A 19,186-nucleotide genomic window follows, 5' to 3' on the forward strand; every position below is an offset into this window, starting at 1 on the left:
GAAGCACCACCGTCCGACGACATCAGCAACAGTGGAGGTCCCGGCACCACCGACGCAGCCTTTTGATGTCTCGGTACCGACGATGCAGAGGGTCGATGCCTCGATGCAGTCGATGCCGAGGTCGAAGGTCTTGAAGCTGTCGATGCACTCGATACCCCCGGTGCTGTTGCCGACGAAGAGCCCGAGAACAACACATTCCACTGGGCCAATCTCGCTACCTGAGTCCTTTTCTGTAAAAGGGCGCAAAGACTACAGGCCTGCAGGCGGTGCCCAGCCCCCAGACACTGAAGACACGACGCGTGCCTATCAGTGAGCGAAATTACCCGGGCGCACTGGGTGCACTTCTTGAAGCCGCTGGAAGACTTCGATGACATGGGCGGAAAAATCACGCCGGCGAAATCAAAACTCGTAATGGCGGTAAAGGCACCAAAAATAGGGAGAGAAAAACTCGAACCGATGCCTCAAAAAGGGCCTACCCCGAAAACGAAAGGAAACTTAGCGGGGCAAAAACTGGAAACACGGGAAAAAGGGGGAAACGACCGAAAAGGTCTTCCTCCAAGTTCCTTTTTTTTTTTTTTTTAAGCAAAAGCTCAAAGACGCGCGAGGGTCAACTTGAGGGGCGCGAAACGGCGCAAACACGACCGTCCCGAGCGCGGACAAAAGAAGACTGACGAACACGAGCCGGATCGGGCGGGAAGACGGCCGCGCATGCGCGTTGCGCATCAGCGCGCGAGGACTAGCAAAGGCCTTTGCTAGTAAAGTGTTCCGATTGGAGGGGCTGCCGTGGACGTCACCCATCAGTGAGAACAAGCATCCTGCTTGTCCTCGGAGAATGTGGGGTACAAATGCAATAATAATAATAATAATATTGCAGAAGGTCTGCCTGGTAAGGTTTGTCTCTTTGCCAAACTCTGTAATAGGGTGGACACCCCAGAGGGTATGGATAGCATGAGGAGAGATCTAGCAAAGTTTGAATGGTCCAATAATTAGCAACTAAGGTGTAATGCTAAAAAATGTAGGATCATGCACTTGGGTTAAAAAAATCCAAGAGAACGGTACACTATATGGGGTATAGTGCTTCGTGTACGAAAGAAGAGTGGGACTTGGAGGTGATTGTGTCTGATGAACTTAAGGTGGCCAAACAGGTAGAAAAGGTAATCGTGAAAGCCAGAAGGATGCTCAGGTGCATAAGGAGAGGGATGACCAGCAGGGAAAAAAAGGTCATAGTGTCCTTGTATAAGTCTCTGGTAAGGTCCCATTTGGCATACTGTGTGCAATTCTGGAGACCGCCATCTACAAAAGGATATAAACACGATGCAGTTTGTCCAGAGGGCCACTACAAAACTGGTCTGTGGTCTCGTTCCAAAAGTATAAGGACTAGGGGACACTCAAGGAAGTTACACGGAAATACTTTTTAAACAAATAGGAGGAAATATTTTTTCACTCAATTAATAGCTAAGCTCTGGAACTCTTTAAGGAGGATGTAGTAACAGCGGTTAGTGTACATGGGTTTGAAAAAGGTCTGGACAAGTTCCTGGAGGAAAGTCCATAGTCTGTTATTGAGACAGACACGGGGAAGCCACTGTTTGCCCTGGGATTTGTAAAATGGAATGTTGCCATGATTTGGGTCTCCCCAGGTACTTGTGATCTGGCTTGGCCACTGTTGGAAACAGGATATTGGGCTAAATGGACCACTGATCTGACCCACTATGGCTACTCTTATGTTCTTATTATGATCAGTCCGCCCCTGCTGCAAGCTGAATATCAATCCCTTAATGACCTGATCCCAATAAACAGAAATGTAGATAAAAACAAGAAAAGAAGGATCCTGTATCCATGTAGTGTATGCTTGTATGTACTTATGTAGTGTCTTCTGAGGGTTCAGACATGCAGATGTTTCATGTTTTTCTCACCTGTCCTGGCGAGATGTAATCAGGAACTCCCTCAAGCACAGAAATATTGCTGCTCTCAATGTCCAGCACACACAGGGTAGGGACACTCTTATTCACCAGACCTTCTCCCCAGTCCTCATGTAAAACAAACTGGTCTCCCTGTGATGCACACAAAGAAGAATATGGATACCAGCCCCTTTTTGAATGCACACAGAGAAAATGAATTCTGAAACCTTGCAGAGTTAATGCAAGCAAACTTTCAAAGGAAAACTCCACATTGTAGCTTCCCTTTAAAAATGCAGGAGCTGGCTAAAGCATAGATATATTTGAATCTTTGGACCTTGCATCTCCTCTGCAGCAAGAATAAAGATTTTACATCTATGCCATATGTGTGGATTTCAAAACGCTGGATCCGCATTCCCGACCCTCCTATTTTCCAGTCTGGATCCTTCAAGTTGCAAAGCAGGAGGGCAATTTTCAGTCCATTTTAACTGGATAACTACTTAGTTAGCCATTAAAATAATTTGAATATAGTCTCCCTCACCCTTCCTATAAAAAGAGAGAGACAGACAGACAGACAGACACAATCTCTTTCCAGTAGCACACTTTTATCTGGAGAGGAGAAGTAGGTAGTGGTTAGAGAAGATGGTCCTGACTCAGGGATGCCAGGGTTAAAATCCTGATTCTCCCACTGTAGGTGAGTCTCTTAACCCTCCATTGCCTCAGATACAATTTAGATTGAAAGCCTGGTTGGGCAGGGAAATAACTTATGTACCTAAACATGTAACCCTCCTTGAGTTTGGATTTAGAAAACATGAGTAATAAATCTGTATCCTGTATATCTACATTAGGAAGACTTGCTGTCTTGATTACTTTGAGCAATAATCCTTCTGTGGATTGCAAACTGGCTAAAAGACAGGAAACAGAGTAGGACTAAATGGTCAGTTATCCACACAAAAATAGATAACTTTAGAATGTGAAAATTGAGACTGGAATTTGAAATTATATCCTAAGTGATCAAACTTCTACAGCTAGCAAATGGGATCTATCCATGTCGTAACTGGTGGCTCAGGTCCACATTCCAACTGCCTCCTGACACAAGGGATAGGATCCTGTACCCCCTTGCTTGTTTACATAGCACATGGCAACCTGATTGTTTGAATCAGGATAATTTGGTTCAACAGCCGTCTCTGAGCGTTTCAAATCGCCTGGAGCTCCAGAAAGTTGATGTGTAGCAAAGCTTCCTGGGTGGACCAAATTCTTTGGGTGTGAATGCATCTACATGGGTTCCCCAGCCCAGGTTGGACACATCTGTGGTTACGACCTTCTGAGTTGGAAGAATTTGGAATGGTAGTCCCAGGGTCAAATTAGTGTGAATGGTCTACCGGAGAAGTGTGTGAGCCAAATTGGGAGTGATGTGGATGAAAGGGAAATGGGATGGAATTTGTTATACCAGCTTTCTGTGGTTACAATCAAAGTAGTTTACTGGTAAGTATCTGAATGTGGATATAGGCATCCTTTTTGTCCAGAGAGCATAGCCAATCGTTCGCCTGAATCATAGGGAAAAGGGTGCCCAGGAAAACCATCCTGAACTTTTTCATGACCAGATACTTGTTAAGGACTCTGAGGTCTAGGATGGGACAAGATCCCCCTGGAACAGAATCGCTTCCCTTCCTGCCCTGGTGGAATGGGCTTAACCACATTCACCTTCAGAAGGACAGAGAGTTCCTCTGCAAATACTTCCTTGTGCAGAGAGCTAAAATGCTCTCGGTGGGCAATTTTATGGATGTTTGTGCCAACGGAGGGCATAACCATAGCAGACAATTTGGAACAACCCTGGTCAGAAGTTACAGCCTCCTCCCTACTGGTAGGTTGTCCGGAATGGCTACGTGGATGGCAGCTATGCTCTCTCAGAGCCAGTCAAAAGCTCATCCCGTTTTGACTAGGGAACTGGCTAGGGCTTCGGGCTGCGCTGCTGTCTGGGCCAGAAGCACTGAGGCTGGGCCTGTTGGAAGTGAACAGGGAGAAGGAGTGAACCTATGCCTTTGAGAGGAGTAGGCACTCCTATGACACCCAGTCAAAAACCTCCGACAAGAGGTAGTCACAGAAGGATGCTCCCAAGAGAGGGTCTTGATAGTGCCAGAATGTTTCTTAATGAGGTCCACAAGCTCCTTCACCCTGTCCCCAAAAAGATTATCTCCTCGGCACAGAATGTCCTCTAATCTCTCTTGAACCACTAGTTTGAGATCTGAGACACGCAGCTATGAGATTCTACACATCCCAACACCTAAGGCAGAGAGCCTGGATACAATATCAAATGTATCAAACGTGCCCCTGGCCAGGTATGTCTTGCATTCCTGCTGCGTGGCCAGCTGGGGAAGCTCTGCAACCTGCTCTGGTGGAAGTGTATCCACAAAGTCTAGCATACTTCACATTAAGGTTTTCAAGTACAGGCTAGTGTAGAGCTCGTAGGCCTGAATGCGGGAGATGAGTATCAAGGCCTGAAACACTTTCATCCCAAAAGAAAGCTACAGACTGTCCAAAATACGGCGGCTAGGCTTGTCTTTAATAAAGCTTGGTTCGATAGCTTGATGCCTCTTCTTGCTAAACTTCACTGGCATCCGATTAAGGAGCGTATTGAATTCAAGGTTTGCAACATGGTCCACAAAATCATCAACGGGGAAGTCCCAAGTTATATGCTGAATATGATTGACTTGCCGGCCAGAAATGCAGACCCATCTTCCAGATTATATCTCACCTTGCACTACCCCAGCTGGAAAGGCTGTAAGCACGGATCTATTCAGGCATCAAGCTTTCCCTTCATCAGTGCGCAGCTATGGAATGCACTTCCTAGAGACATCACCAGTCTGAGGGACTAACTGACCTTTCGCAAGGCACTAAAAACACATCTGTTTGCCAAAGCATTTTCTCTGGGAACAATGTAGGCCATTTCTTCTACCACCTGGCATACGTGGATCCTGTTTAGTCCTAATCTTTTGTACTGTTATATGTAATGTTTCCTTTCTTTCTTGCCCTTCTACTCTACTATTCTCATTTGCATCTGATATCTCCGGAGTTCTCTCTCTCTCTCTCCGGTTTATATAAGCCATATTGAGCCTGCATGTCTGTGGAGATAATGTGGGGTAGTGGCCTCCCTGCCTGGGGGAGCTGAGGCATGAGTCCTGGAACTTCTGACCCTCTTGAGAGCAGATTTGACCACCATGGAGTGGTGTGGCAAATTCTTGAATCTGGGATTTTTTGGGATGCGATACATCAAATTCATCTTCTTAGGGACAACCTGCAGGGAGAGAGGTCTCCCAATTCTTCATCTTTGCATCCCTGAGTACAGCATGGAGAGATACAGTGACTACCTCCCTTTGGGGGGGGGGGGGGGGGAGTCAGATGCAGAATGGTCAATATCTCTGTCCTAGGTTCATCCTCGGTCTCTAACTTAAAGGGGAGAACAGACGTCCTCTGCAAACCAAAACCAGTAAAGGAGAGACCCTCGAGGGTACTTCCTTCTCTCTTGTGGAGGGAAGGGATCTGAGGGGACATCATAAGACCTCTTCTCTGAGAAGTAGTCTGGCTCTTCATCAGAGTTCCACAACCCTTCCGTCTCAAAGAGCTCCTCCTGGAAGAAATGAGTCCTCACCTGCCTCGGTCTACTGAAGGAATGTCCAGGCCGGTCAGGGTGCAGAGATGAGGATGCACTACCCAACCTGAGAAAGCTTCCTCCCATGATGTTGAGCGAGATACAACATGGGAAGGTACAGACTCTGATGTCTGCTGAGGCAATGGCATGGGCCTCCAAAGGCTAGAGCTGTGCTTTGGCTGACACAAGCATGCTCAATACCAGTGCACTCTATTGCTGCAGCAAGACCAATGATCGAGGGCAGCCATTGGTAAAACCGGAGCCAGTGCCGGTGTGGAGATAAGCCTGTGAACCTGTCGGTGCCAAAACGGAAGCCTGAGCCCGCCTGGAAGGTAGCTGTAGCTCCAGCTGTTTTATTAGGTATGCTCTGAAACCTGAGTGCCTGGATTTTTCAGATTGAAGGACACAAACAGTTGTGAATATTTTTGTTGCATTGAATGCAATAGCGTATTAATGCACACTTAAAGGGTAATTCTATAAATCAGCACCTATGTTTAAATGCCACAAATGTGCTTATTCAATGCTTATTTTACAAAGAAAAGTAGGCACTACCTTTCTTTATAGAATACTAGCATACCATGGGGCTCATTTTCGAAAGAGAAGGACGTCCATCTTTCGACATAAATCGGAAGATGGACATCCTTCTCCCAGGGATGTCCAAATTGGTATAATCAAAACCCGATTTAGGACGTCTCCAACTGCACTCCGTCGCAAGGACGGCCAAAGTTCAAGGGGGCGTGTCAGAGGCGGGACTTGGGCGGGACTTGGGCGTGTCTGACACTTGGACATCCTTGACCCATTATCGAAAAAAACAAGGACATCCCAGACGAGCACTTGGACATTTTCACCCGGCCCTGTTTTTCTTACAACTAAGGCACAAAAAGGTGCCCCAGATGACCACCGAAGAGAATCGGGGATGACCTCCCGTTACTCCCCCAGTGGTCACTAACCCCCTGCCCTGAAAAAGACAGGTACAAATCAAGGTAAGGTATACACAAAAAACTAGCACATATGAGTTTATCTTGTTGGGCAGACTGGATGGACCGTGCAGGTCTTTTTCTGCTGTCATCTACTATGTTACTCCCACCCTCAAGAAATATCTTTAAAAATATGTCATGCCAGTCTCAGATGTCATACTCAGGCCCATGACAGCGCATGCAGGTCCCTGGAACAGTTTCAGTGGGTACTGCAGTGCACTTCAGACAGGCGGACCCAGTCCCATACCCCCCTACCTGTTACATTTGTGGAGAGCACAGCAAGCTCTCCAAAACCCACCACAAACCCATTGTACCCCCTTCACCCGCAAGGGCTATGGTAGTGGTGTACAGTTGTGGGTAGTGGGTTTTGGGGGGGGGCTCAGCACACAAGGTAAGGGAGCTATGTTCATGGGAGCAATTTATGAAGTCCACTGCTGTGCCCCATAGGGTGCCCGGTTGCTGTCCTGGCATGTCAGGGGGACCAGTGCACTACAAATGCTGGCTCCTCCCATGACCAAATGGCTTGCATTTGGCCGTTTTTGACATGGACATTTTTGGTTTCGAAAATCGACGAGTCAGAAACGTCCATGTCTAGGGACGTCCAAATTTAAGGATTTGGATGTCTGACGGTATTTTCGAAATGGACGTCCATCTTGTTTCGAAAATATGGGTTTCCCCGCCCCTAGCTTTTGTTGTTTTGCAAGGACGTCCAAATCGCAACTTGGATGTCTCTTTCTAAAATGCCCCTCCACGTCAACTACTTGTGTACATTTTAGGTGTGAATATGTACTCGAGCCATAGAGCTGATCTACATTCTTGTGCCTAGATTGTGAAAGTACACATATAAATTATCGTATTTTATAATCTAAGTTCAGACAGGCGGACCCAGTCCCATACCCCCCTACCTGTTACATTTGTGGAGAGCACAGCAAGCTCTCCAAAACCCACCACAAACCCACTGTACCCCCTTCACCCGCAAGGGCTATGGTAGTGGTGTACAGTTGTGGGTAGTGGGTTTTGGGGGGGGCTCAGCACACAAGGTAAGGGAGCTATGTTCCTGGGAGCAATTTATGAAGTCCTCTGCTGTGCCCCATAGGGTGCCCGGTTGCTGTCCTGGCATGTCAGGGGGACCAGTGCACTACAAATGCTGGCTCCTCCCGTGACCAAATGGCTTGCATTTGGCCGTTTTTGACATGGACATTTTTGGTTTCGAAAATCGACGAGTCAGAAACGTCCATGTCTAGGGACGTCCAAATTTAAGGATTTGGATGTCTGACGGTATTTTCGAAATGGACGTCCATCTTGTTTCGAAAATATGGGTTTCCCCGCCCCTGGATTTTGTTGTTTTGCAAGGATGTCCAAATCGCAACTTGGATGTCCCTTTCGAAAATGCCCCTCCACGTCAACTACTTGTGTACATTTTAGGTGTGAATATGTACTCGAGCCATAGAGCTGATCTACATTCTTGTGCCTAGATTGTGAAAGTACACATATAAATTATCGTATTTTATAATCTAAGCATATAAATCTGTGCCCCACCCACCTGCAAAGTACACACCATCAAATATCAACTAATAATTACGGATTAGCACTAGCTGAAACTGCTCATTTATGCACCAGTTTTCACTTATACATGTAAATGACAAGAATACTACTTCATTATACTTAGCTTCACATTAAATAGATATTTAGTTAATGCATAAAGGTCTAATTAGGCAGATTTTCTTTCAATAGGATCATCAGATCAGCGTGTGTGCGTCCGTATTGGCTAAACTGAGCCAAGCAAATTTCAAAGGGCACCACTGCAATCCTCATTGATCCTAATACAAATATTTTCAAAGTTCATATCTTTCTTTTTATCTATTTTTCAGTTACATAGAGATTTCTTAATTATAATTCTAATCTTCAATAGAGTACTTAGCTTTCTCAGCTTTAGTAGAATTCGTACTGGAGACCCGATTCTCCACTGACATAGGTCTATGTTTCGCTGTGCACTGTGTCAAGGTAGTCTCCTGTTTCATCATAGCGGCATTAGAATTGAAAATCAGTGCTAAGCTCCTAACTTCTTTTTGCCCTAAATCCACCCATTGCCACCTACTTTTTATGCTCCTAAATTTAAGAGTTCAGTATTTTTTTGACCGCCACTGGTGTTATGCCTGGATTTCAATGCCTGGCCACATTCAGGCACCAGCATTGAATATCCGGGTTAATGCAAAGGCTATCTCTTATCCAGTTAAGTGCCAATATTCAGCATTTAACCACCTAACTGAAAACCAACTATTTTGTGGACAGTCCAGGGTCAGAGTCAGCACTTATGCAGTTAGGTGCTGCAGAATATCAGCAGATAGCCCTGCATAAGCAATTTAACCAACCAGGAGCCTCTACTTGCCAGTTTAATCGCTTTGAATATTAACCCCAATATTGTCAAGAAAAGACTGCTTGGCCTTTAAAAGAGCCCAGCAATATTTCCTACTAGTAAAAAAGGCCCGTTTCTGACTCAAATGAAACGGGCGCTAGCAAGGTTTTCCTCGTAGTGTGTATGTTTGAGAGAGTGTGTGTGTGAGAGTGACTGTGTGAGATAGAGATAGTGACTGTGCGAGTGTGTGTGTGTGACAGAGAGAGAGTGAGACTGGGTGCGAGTGTGTCTGTGAGAGAATGTGTGTGTCAGAATGACAGTGTGTGCGAGTGCATATGTGAGACACAGTGAGTGTGAAAGAGAGAGAGAGAGAGAGAGAGAGAGTGTGTTTCACACAGATACAGTGTGTGTGAGAGAGAGAGAGTGTGTGTGAGAGAGAGCGAGTGTGAGAGTATGTGTGCAATATACAGACTCTTTGTGAGACCGAGAGTGTATGAGACCGAGAGTTTGCAGAACCTCCTCCCCTCCCCACCCGTCCGAGTTCCAGAAACCCCTCCCACTTCTTCCCATCTTAGTTCCAGGACCCCCCTCCCACTTCTTCCCATCCCCCCTCTCCCCTTCCCATTCCGCCTCTCCCCCCCCACCTCGTAAGAGCCGGCTGTTGCTTAAAAGTTTTTACCTCCTGCACACTGTGACGCCGCTTCAGACAGCTTTTTCTTCCCCCCCCCGTGTCGTTCATGACCCCCCCTTCCCTCCCCTGTCATTTCAAGACCCCTCTTCCCACCTCTCTGGCCCTCCCCCTCGTAAGAGCCAGCTGTTGCTTAAAAGTTTTTACCTCCTGCACGCTGTGACGCCGCTTCAGACAGCTTTTTCTTTCGTTTGTGTTTCAGCTGTTCCTGTGGTCCCGCCCTCAAGGGCGGGACCACAGGAACAGCTGAAACAGAAGCGAAAGAAGAGTCTGTCTGAAGCGGCGTCCCTGCATGCAGGAGGTAAAAACGTTTAAGCAGCCGGCTCTTACGAAGGGGAAGGCCAGAGAGGGGGGGAATAGGGGGGGGGGGTCTGAAAAGACAGAGTGGGGGAATGGGGGTGTTTGCGGTGCCATTATGTTCGACTCATGCGCTCCACATTTTCCTCACAGAGCTCCTTCAGCAGCACTATCAGTAATTCTAATCCTCCAACGTTCTGTGTTGCCTGGGACCGTGGCTCCCTCGGAGTTGGTCTGCTAGAACCACGTCATAACGCTGCCAGTGACGTCTCTGTCTGATCTACGGAGCCTTCCTGACCACCTCCGAGGGAGCCACAGTCCCAGGCAAGACAGAACTTTGGAGGTGAGAATTATTGTATAGGATATTTAGTTGGGAATAGATCTTGGCTAGAAAGGGAGCAAAATTTACACCAGAGATTTTCCAATTGTTTCACCTGTTTTTCAGAAGGTGTAATCCAGGGTGAAACCAAGCAGCCACTTTCTGTGAACAGGAGATTAATGCAGTGGCGTTCCTACCCTCGATGACACCCGGGGCGGATCGCCAATGCACCCCCCCAGCGAAATGACACCTCCCCCCCCAGGGTGCACGCCGCTGGGGGGGGGGGGGTGCCGCGGCGCGCGCCTGTGGGCTCCGAGTTCGCTACACTAACTTCGCTGGTTCGCTGCAGCTCCCTCTGCTCCGGAACAGGAAGTAACCTGTTCCGGGGCAGAGGGAGGGAGCTGCAGCGAACCAGCGAAGTTAGCGTAGCGAACTCGGAGCCCACAGGCGCATGCCGCGGCACCCCCCCAGCGGCATGCACCCGGGGCGGACCGCCCCCACCGCCCCCCCCCCCCTTGGTACGCCACTGGATTAATGGAAATGCTTCTAAAACAGAAGATAGAGAGGTTTCTGGAGTCAAGTGGATTGCAGAACTCAAGGCAGCACAGTTTTACTAGAGGAAGGTCTTGTCAGACTAATCTGATTTAACGTCTTTGACTGAGTGACCAAACAGTTGGATTTAGGGGGAGCAAGCCTTTGGCACAGTTTCACATAGGTGACTGATAAATAAATTGAGTGCCCTAGGTCTGGAAAAGTGACTAACTGGGTTAGAAACTGGTTTTGGAAGGAGACCGAGTGTAGTGGTAAATGGTGTACACTCTTGAGAAAAAGGAAATTATCAGTGGTGTACTGCAGGGATCGGTCCATGGCCTGGCTCTTTTTAACATCTTTGTGAGTGATATTGCAGAAGGGCTGTCGGGTAAGATTTGCCTCTTTGCAAATGATACAAAACTCAGTAATAGAATAGATGCAGTGGCGTTCCTGGCCTGGATGGCACCCGGGGCGGATCGCCGATGCGCCCCCCCCCCCTGCTAAATGACACCTCCCCCCCCTCCTCCGGCGAAATGACACCCCCCCCCGGGTGCACGCCGCTGGGGGGGGGGGGGTGCCGCAGCGCGCGCCTGCTCTAAGTTCACTAACTTCGCTTGTTCGCTGCAGCTCCCTCTGCCCCGGAACAGGAAGTAAGCTGTTCCGGGGCAGAGGGAGCTGCAGCGAACGAGCGAAGTTAGCGAACTCGGAGCAGGCGCGCGCCGCGGCACCCCCCCCCCCCCCCCCCGCTGCATGCACCCGGAACGCACCGCCCCCACCTTGGTACGCCACTGAGTAGATGGTGTGGATAGCATGAGGAGGGATCTAACAAAGCTAGAAGAATGGTCCAGAAATTGGCAACTAAGATTTAATGTTAAAAAATGCAGGGTCATACATTTGGGCTACAAAAAACAGAGGGAAAATTCATAGACAGAGATTTATTGACACCAGATCATTTTAGAATACAGTTCAAAGTTTGATTAGTCCATACTTTGATTATTATAATGGGCTTTTACTTAGAATTTTGAAGAATTCTCTTAGGGCATTATAGGTCATGCAGAATGCCCTGGCAAGAGTGCTTTCTGGTACTGCATGTTATGTGCATATTTCCCCAGTATTGAAACAATTACATTGGCTTCCAATTGAATTAAGAATTAGGTTCAAAGTTTAGCTGCAGGTCTTCAAAGTCCTTAACAGTTCTGGTTCTTCTATAATTGCTGCCATCTTATGGTTATTTCAACCTATTAGGGCTTTGAGGTCAGCTACTAAGTTTCAACAGGAGTTTCCTTCACTTAAGAGTATCAAGTTGGAGGAATACAGGTGGTCAACTGTTGATGTACATGGTCCAATACTGTGGAATACCCTTCCATTTTATATAACACTAGTAAAAAAGGCCCGTTTCCGAAACCAATGAAACGGGTGCTAGCATGTGGGTTTTTTGTGTGTGTGTGTATGTGTCACAGAGTTATTTTGTGTGTGTGTGAGTGTGTGAGGGTGCGGTGTGTGTGCAGGTTGTTGAAGATGGAGGTGGTGTGTCGGTGTGTGGTTGTTTCGTTAGTTTGGCAGCCAGTCTCCAGCGATTCCTAGGCAGGGAAGGAGTACTCCTCCCCTTCCTTGGTCGCTGTTTGCTGCTGGCTGGGTCGCGGGTAATCCTTCCAGCTGGGCCGCAGCTTGTCCTGTTCGCCCACGTCCCAGATGGTGACAGGCACGTTGTTTTCCGGCTCCTCTGACTCCATGTCAAGCAATCCCAAATATAGTCTGTGCTATAGGCCCTCTGGCACTCTTCAGTACTGGCATTAGGCATTTAAAATTTTCTCCCCCCCCTCCCCCGGTCTATTTTTGCACATACCCACAGCAGGAATATTCTTCTCTCGTTCCAGCGGTGGTTCTGTGCCACTAGGCCGCAACGCGGCGTCCCCGCTAGAAGCGAGGGAAAAAGGGAGAGCGTGCTCCACACGTTCAGTTTTTTTTTTTTTTAAGAAAGAAAAACCGGAGGACGCGGTGTACAAAAACTAAATAGAAAAAACGATCCGCGTAAACGCGATCGACTTTCCGGCGGCTGAAACAGAGAGAGCGGCAAAGGCACGACTCTCTCCAGACGCGGAAAAAAAGGAACTGGCGGGAGCGGTCGCGCACGGGCGGGAAGACGGCCGCGCATGCGCGGTGGGCGTGCCCTGCGTGCCGACCGTCCTGCGAAGCTTTTCCGGTTGGTGGGGGCTGCCGCGGACGTCACCCAGTCGTGAGAACAAGCAGCCTGCTTGTCCTCGGAGAATGTCACGTAGTTTCCTCTGATTGGTCCGTCTTACGTTGCCTAGTGTTGCCTGGGAACGGTGTTGTGATGGTCCTTTGTGTTTCAGAATGTTGAGGGTGTTTTTTCTGATTGGTCCGTCATGCGAGGGCGGGGCAGAGAGACATGGTCAGTGTTGTGGCTTCACCACCATGAATCCATGAACCCTTCAGTGAGTGACTGAGTGACTTCAGAACGTTGTCTTCAGAACGTTGAGGGTGAGTTTTATTATAGTAGATCATTAAAGAGTGTTGATGTATTTAACAGAGAGCTGTAGACCTTACCTTTTGAGCAAGTTTATGGACTGGAGTAAGATTTTTCTCATTAGGCATAGCTGACCAGAGCAAGATGTTGCACATATACTGGTTTCTAATATTTATTTATTTATTATTTATTTAGATTTTGCTCACACCTTTTTCAGGAGTAGCTCAATGTGAGTTACATTCAGGTTCACTTGATATTTCTCTGTCCCAGGAGGACTCACAAACTAAGTAGTGACAGCAGCTGGCCTTATGGAATTTAAAGGGGGTTTGGACAGATTCCTGAGGGAAAAGTCAATTGAACATTATTAATTTTTGGGGGGTGGGGTGGGGGGGGAGGGTGTTGCCAGGTTCTTGAAGCCCAGATTGGCCGCTGTCGGAGACAGGATGCTGGGCTTGATGGACCTTTGGTCTTTTCCCAGTGTGGCGGTGCTTATGTAAGTTTGTATCTGAGGCAATGGAGGGTTAAGTGACTTGCCCAAGATCACAAGGAGCAGCAGTTAAATATATTTAACAAGGAGAGTTGAGTTATTTTAACATCAATGTTTTATTGTGGTTTGTTATTGAGTTTGCTTGGGTAACAAATATGGATGTAAGAATCTAGAATGTGTGGGTTAGAAAATGTTGTAAATAAATTAATCTAGGAGGAGAGCATAGGAGGACAATATTAGTGATGCCACATAAACAGTCATAGGAGCAGAGAAGGGTGTGTGCTAAGTGATAGCTGAGTGTTCTTGTTTATTTATTTAAAAGATTTCTATTCCACACTATCCCACAATTCTAGGCGCATGCTTTCTATAATTTAGGTGCACAATTTGCTTACTGCATAAATGCAAAAGGGGCATGTGTGTGAGTAGAACATGGGTGGACTCCCACTTACATGTTCAACTTACAGAATATAGTATGTTAAACTGCCACATTTAGGCATGGGAATTTACACCTGTTAATAGCAAGGCATAAGAGGGCATGCCTAATTGTAGGCACTTAAGATGTCAATTAACACTAGTATTCTTATTCTATAATGGAACCTTGGCACCCAGATTTTGCACTCACCACACTGCATCTAAGCACCTAACTTTGATGCCCAGTTATAGAATAGCTCCCTGTGACAGGGTTTATAGAACACTGCCCCTCACCCTTAAAAAAAGCCTCTCTCTAACAGCCTGGGCCACCTTAAGAGCAGTGATACCAGGAGGAAGTGAGCCAGGAGGGGTGGAATCAATATTCAGGAGAGCAAAATCTGACATGAGTATGTGTTTAGAACAATCTGTCTTCTGTGTTAGGAAGGTATGTGAGAGGATGTGGCTGATGAAAGAAGGGAGCAATTCTGCAAGGAATCTGTCGACTCTGATTCAGAAAGTCGATGATAACTGACCATTTTCTCCCTAGTCCACTATATAATATAGCACTGCAATTTCTGTACTATACAGTCTGCTATTTCCTCAAAGCTCCAATAAATAAATGTTGCATCCAAACCAAAATAATTTCTGAGCTCAAAGAAGCTTACAAAGCTACAGCAATTCAGCATCATACCTCTAAACATCTACGGTGGCCTTTGGTCTTTGATTTAGCCAACATCTTTCTCAGTAATTCAAGGCGAGTTACATTCAGGAACAGTAGGTATTTTCCTGTCCCCATATGTGGTTGGTACCTGAGGGCTTGCAATCTAAATTTGCACCTGAAGCAATGGAGTGTTAAGTGATTTGATCAAGATCACAAGGAATGGCAGTGGTATTTGAGGCCCAGATGCATCAACCAAACGTAAAAAAAGCAAAAAAAACGACCAATGCTCCAAAAAAACAAGTCGCACAAGTTCGGTGCGGTATTGTAAAGAACGATGCACTAATCCCCGTCGGTAATCAGCTCGTAAAGCATGCGCAGAGCAGCCAAGCGGTATGCTGGCTGCTCTGCGCATGCCAGAAACGTAAAAGAAAAAAAAGAAAACACAAACACGTGGCTCCCCACTTTCCCCTGCATATCTCCACAAACATTAAAGGATCGGGAGGGGGCAAAGGCGCTCATCAGCAGCGTCCTGTATGGACGGCCTTGCCTTGCTCCCCCCCCCCCCCGAAGTCCCCGCTGCTCCGTTTGTGAAATAAAAGCTGTCAAAAATGAAACCTTTGCAGTTGCTGGGCTCCCCCTCCCTTCCTGTCTCTCTCTTCTTCAGTCGGCAATGCTCCGCCTCCTGCCCTCCTCCACCTCCGTGCACCGCCCCCCCTGAGTTCGTCCCCGCCGCTCCCCCCCTCCACCGGACCCCCCCCCCTCCACCACAATGGCCGGTGCAGCGCCTCTCACCTGTTTGAAGGCACTGCACGGGATGGATCAGCTGTTCTTGATCTCTTCTGTCTCCTCCGATGTCTCCTTCTTCTTCCTGTGCCCGCCCTCCTCTGACGTCAGTTATCTACGTAGATAACTGACGTCAGAGGAGGGCGGGCACAGGAAGAAGAAGGAGACATCGGAGGAGACAGAAGAGATCAAGAACAGCTGATCCATCCCGTGCAGCGCCTTCAAACATAGGTGAGAGGCGCTGCACCGGCCATTATGGTGGAGGGGGGGGGGGGGGTCGGGGCACGGAGGTGGAAGAGGGCAGGAGGCGGAGCATTGCCGACTGAAGAAGAGAGAGACAGGAAGGGAGGGGGAGCCCAGCAACTGCAAAGGTTTCATTTTTAACAGCTTTTATTTCACAATCGGAGCAGCAGGGAGCAGCGGGGACTTCGGGGGGGGGGGGGGGGGGGGCAAGGCAAGGCAAGGCTGTCCATACAGGACGCTGCTGATGAGTGCCTTTGCCCCCTCCCGATCCTTTTTTAATTTAGTTTCGTTTTTTATTTTAGGCACAGGGAAGCAGGGAGCCACTTTTCTTTTTAAACATGCCATCAATTTGGTTTTTCATCGTGCGGGGGACAGCGGGGAGATGACAGCTCAGGCTTTAACGACAGGTCTGAGCTGACGTTAAATTTCTGGCGGTAAGTGAATCGTTGCTATCGTCGGTATGGTTAGTGCATTCCGAATTGTCTATATTTCAATGGTAGTTTCTCATTTGCATTCCAGTTTCGTTAGCTGCTAGCTTCCTCGGAAAATGGCCATTGATGCATGCTACGTTTGAAAATTTCTTCGTTAAGGGTCATTAAAAGGGTCGTTCAGGTTTAGTGCATCTGGGCCTGAATGCGGCTTCCCTGGTTCTCAGCCATTACTCTAATCATTAGGCTACTCTATGCGAACATTTTCAGTGACAGCAAAGACCTTTGTCATCTAGCAACCTATTGCTTTGAAATATATATGACCTGTATCAGTAAAACTGTATGCATTTTTTAAATACTCAAAAGCTCTCTCGTCTCCTCCTATCTCATCTGTTCTGCTGGTCACCTATGAAAGTTTCCTTTGTATGTTTAGAAGGGGGATTAGGACATGGGGTAGTCCTCTTGGAACGAGACCCTTTACTTTTGTGACTAGTCAGGGGGTTGGTGGGACCCCAACAAACACTGCTATTGAAGAACAAGTCTCTGAATGTCTGCAGTACTCAATGGCCAGACTAATTGCAGAAGTGAAACAATGATCTTGAAAATTAGGGCAATACGTTCTAGCCTGTCCATTTCAACATCATTATGAGGACCTTTTGCCTTGAATACTGTAGGAGATTAAAGAATGTTTGTGAAAAGATAGTTGTGGTATAAATGTGTGCATAAGGATTTGCAAAAACAGTGTGTGGTAACTGCAATTTGTTTTGGTAAAGACAAGAATGATCAAATGTGTTCAGCCTCGTGGGCCTATAGTACAGCTTTACAGTGTCATTCATATGATACTGCCTTCATGTTTGCAGTTAGCCAAGGACCCCTTTCATTATTGTGCATGTCTGTAAGTCACCACCACTCCAAGTCAGGTATTAAATGGGGTTCAGTTAGCAGGAGCTTAGAAAACAGTGTGGAGAGTATTATTATTATATCTTCTTGAGCCAGTCGATGCATAAGGCTGACATAATGTTGTATGACCACTCTCCACTGGCTGCCTTATGTGCCAACTAGAGAGTAGGCATACCACATTATTTATCAAACATATGTTAAATATCATTTGCATACAATATTTCTTCATTTGTATATATGGATATGCTAATTATAGTGTATTCATGCTAGCATCTTTCTAGACCACTCTGAAATGAAGGCCTTATTGCATAGCTTGCTATTTTTAGATACACATGAGGGTCTTAACGTACAAGACTTACATTAAGTATTCAGAAACTACCACACACTTTTAATAGCAGAGTTTGGGTGAAGTATTTTACCTGGCAGACTGAACTGTGCTAATGATTACCTTTGTCTTCACTCTGACAGCCCACTGTGTGAAACCAGAGTGATTACAAACAGGCTGATCTGTAATCCAGCATGTCAAAGTGCACAACTTTCCATGATGGAAAATGAAAAGGGATGGAATACTGCACCTTCCTAAAGTTGCAAAAATCTCCAGGTTCTTCTTCCTCCTCCTCCTCCTCCTCAGTGATGCTGCTGCTGAGCTCTGGTGCTTTGCTCTGGAAGAATGACTCTGTCTTTGGACGTTTCCTCTCAGCTATGTACAAAAGATGGGTCTCCGAATGTGACCATTGCAGGCACCCAAATTGATCTGGATAAAAACAAATCAAATTCTGACACATAAGTAGTGTATCTCAGAAGCATTTATCAAAATTAATTGATTTTGACAGGTGACACGTGCACTTCTGGGTTCTCAGCCAATCAGATGTGAGGACACACCCATGCCATGCCCACACCTACCCTTCTGATGTCACTACTCAAGCCAAGCCCAAAGCCACACCCAATCCCCGCCCCCTTTGACATCACTAGACATGACATCTTGACCTGTCCAAGTCCCACCCCTTTTGAACAGCCATACCCCTCGTCTGGCCTTATTTATATTGATGTACCTAAACCCCGCCCCTTTTTAAATAGACTTGCCCCCCAAACCACACCCCTTTTGATGATGCCACGGGAAGTGACATCATAGCCACGGCCCTTTTCCAAGATGGCATCTACATCACATCACTTCCGATTTCCACTTCCAGCTGCCATCTATGATGGAGGACACATGACGGGATGTGACATCTCAAAACCCTACCGCCCCCTACAGCCTCAATGGAATTTGTTTGTGCATGCGCAGCTTAACCTTTTTTTCTCACAGGAAAGAAAAATAGGCATTTTTCAGTCACAATTTTTATTTTAATGTTTTCTCTCAAAAGAAAGGAATCATCCAAACAAATCCAGTATTTGAAAACATGAATTTACATACTGCGTTTGCTAGAGGAAAAAATCTTAAAGAGGAACTATGTCCAGCAGGTTTCCCTGTAAACATTAAGAAAAAGCCTAAAACGAGTGGCCATTATAAATGTGGCACATGCCAAATCTGAAAAATCACCTTAGCAACTAAATCCTTCAAGGATGAACTAAACAACCAAGAATTCCATCTAAACCAATTTACTAATTGTAGAACGGACTTTGTGGTATATGCAATAAAGTGTCCTTGCAAGAAAATATATGTTGGAATGACTACAAGAACGTTTAAAACACGAATGCTAGAACATAGAGCAAACATTGCAAGACAAAACATTGCATCAAACAGAAACATAAATTTGAAGAACTCCGTTGTTGTATTTTAGAAAGAGTAGAGGGTAATCTGAGAGGAGGAAACAGAAAATTAATGCTCCAAAGAAAAGAGGCAAAATGGACATACAAATTGAAATCATTAGAACCTCTGGGCCTCAATAACAAGATCGATTGGCATGTGTTCTATTGAACAAGTGAATAATGAACTGATTCCCTCCTTCACCTGGGCTCTATTTATAGGAACTTCACAGCATATAACATAATAGCGCCATTTTGTTTAGAAGTGAACGAACTGAAAGTATGTGTTCTAGTGTTAAGACTAATCCGTTGTTTAAAGAAGTGTTT

At 46.5% G+C, this 19,186-nt stretch overlaps 1 protein-coding gene across 2 annotated transcripts in view; it reads right to left on the reverse strand.

Annotated features, from left to right (window-relative positions):
* The window catches only part of LOC115471609 (acylamino-acid-releasing enzyme-like), a 342,862-nt gene that overhangs the window by 178,194 nt on the left and 145,482 nt on the right, over positions 1-19,186 (reverse strand). For both annotated transcript variants that reach the window (XM_030205317.1, XM_030205316.1), the window contains exons 6-7: positions 17,689-17,867; positions 1,914-2,051 (exon numbers count right to left, since the gene is read on the reverse strand). In XM_030205317.1, the coding sequence (XP_030061177.1) occupies positions 1,914-2,051; positions 17,689-17,867 (317 nt within the window). The remainder of the gene's footprint in view (positions 1-1,913; positions 2,052-17,688; positions 17,868-19,186) is intronic.

Source organism: Microcaecilia unicolor, chromosome 6 (genome assembly GCF_901765095.1).
Source record: "Microcaecilia unicolor chromosome 6, aMicUni1.1, whole genome shotgun sequence".
Classification (NCBI taxonomy): domain Eukaryota; kingdom Metazoa; phylum Chordata; class Amphibia; order Gymnophiona; family Siphonopidae; genus Microcaecilia; species Microcaecilia unicolor.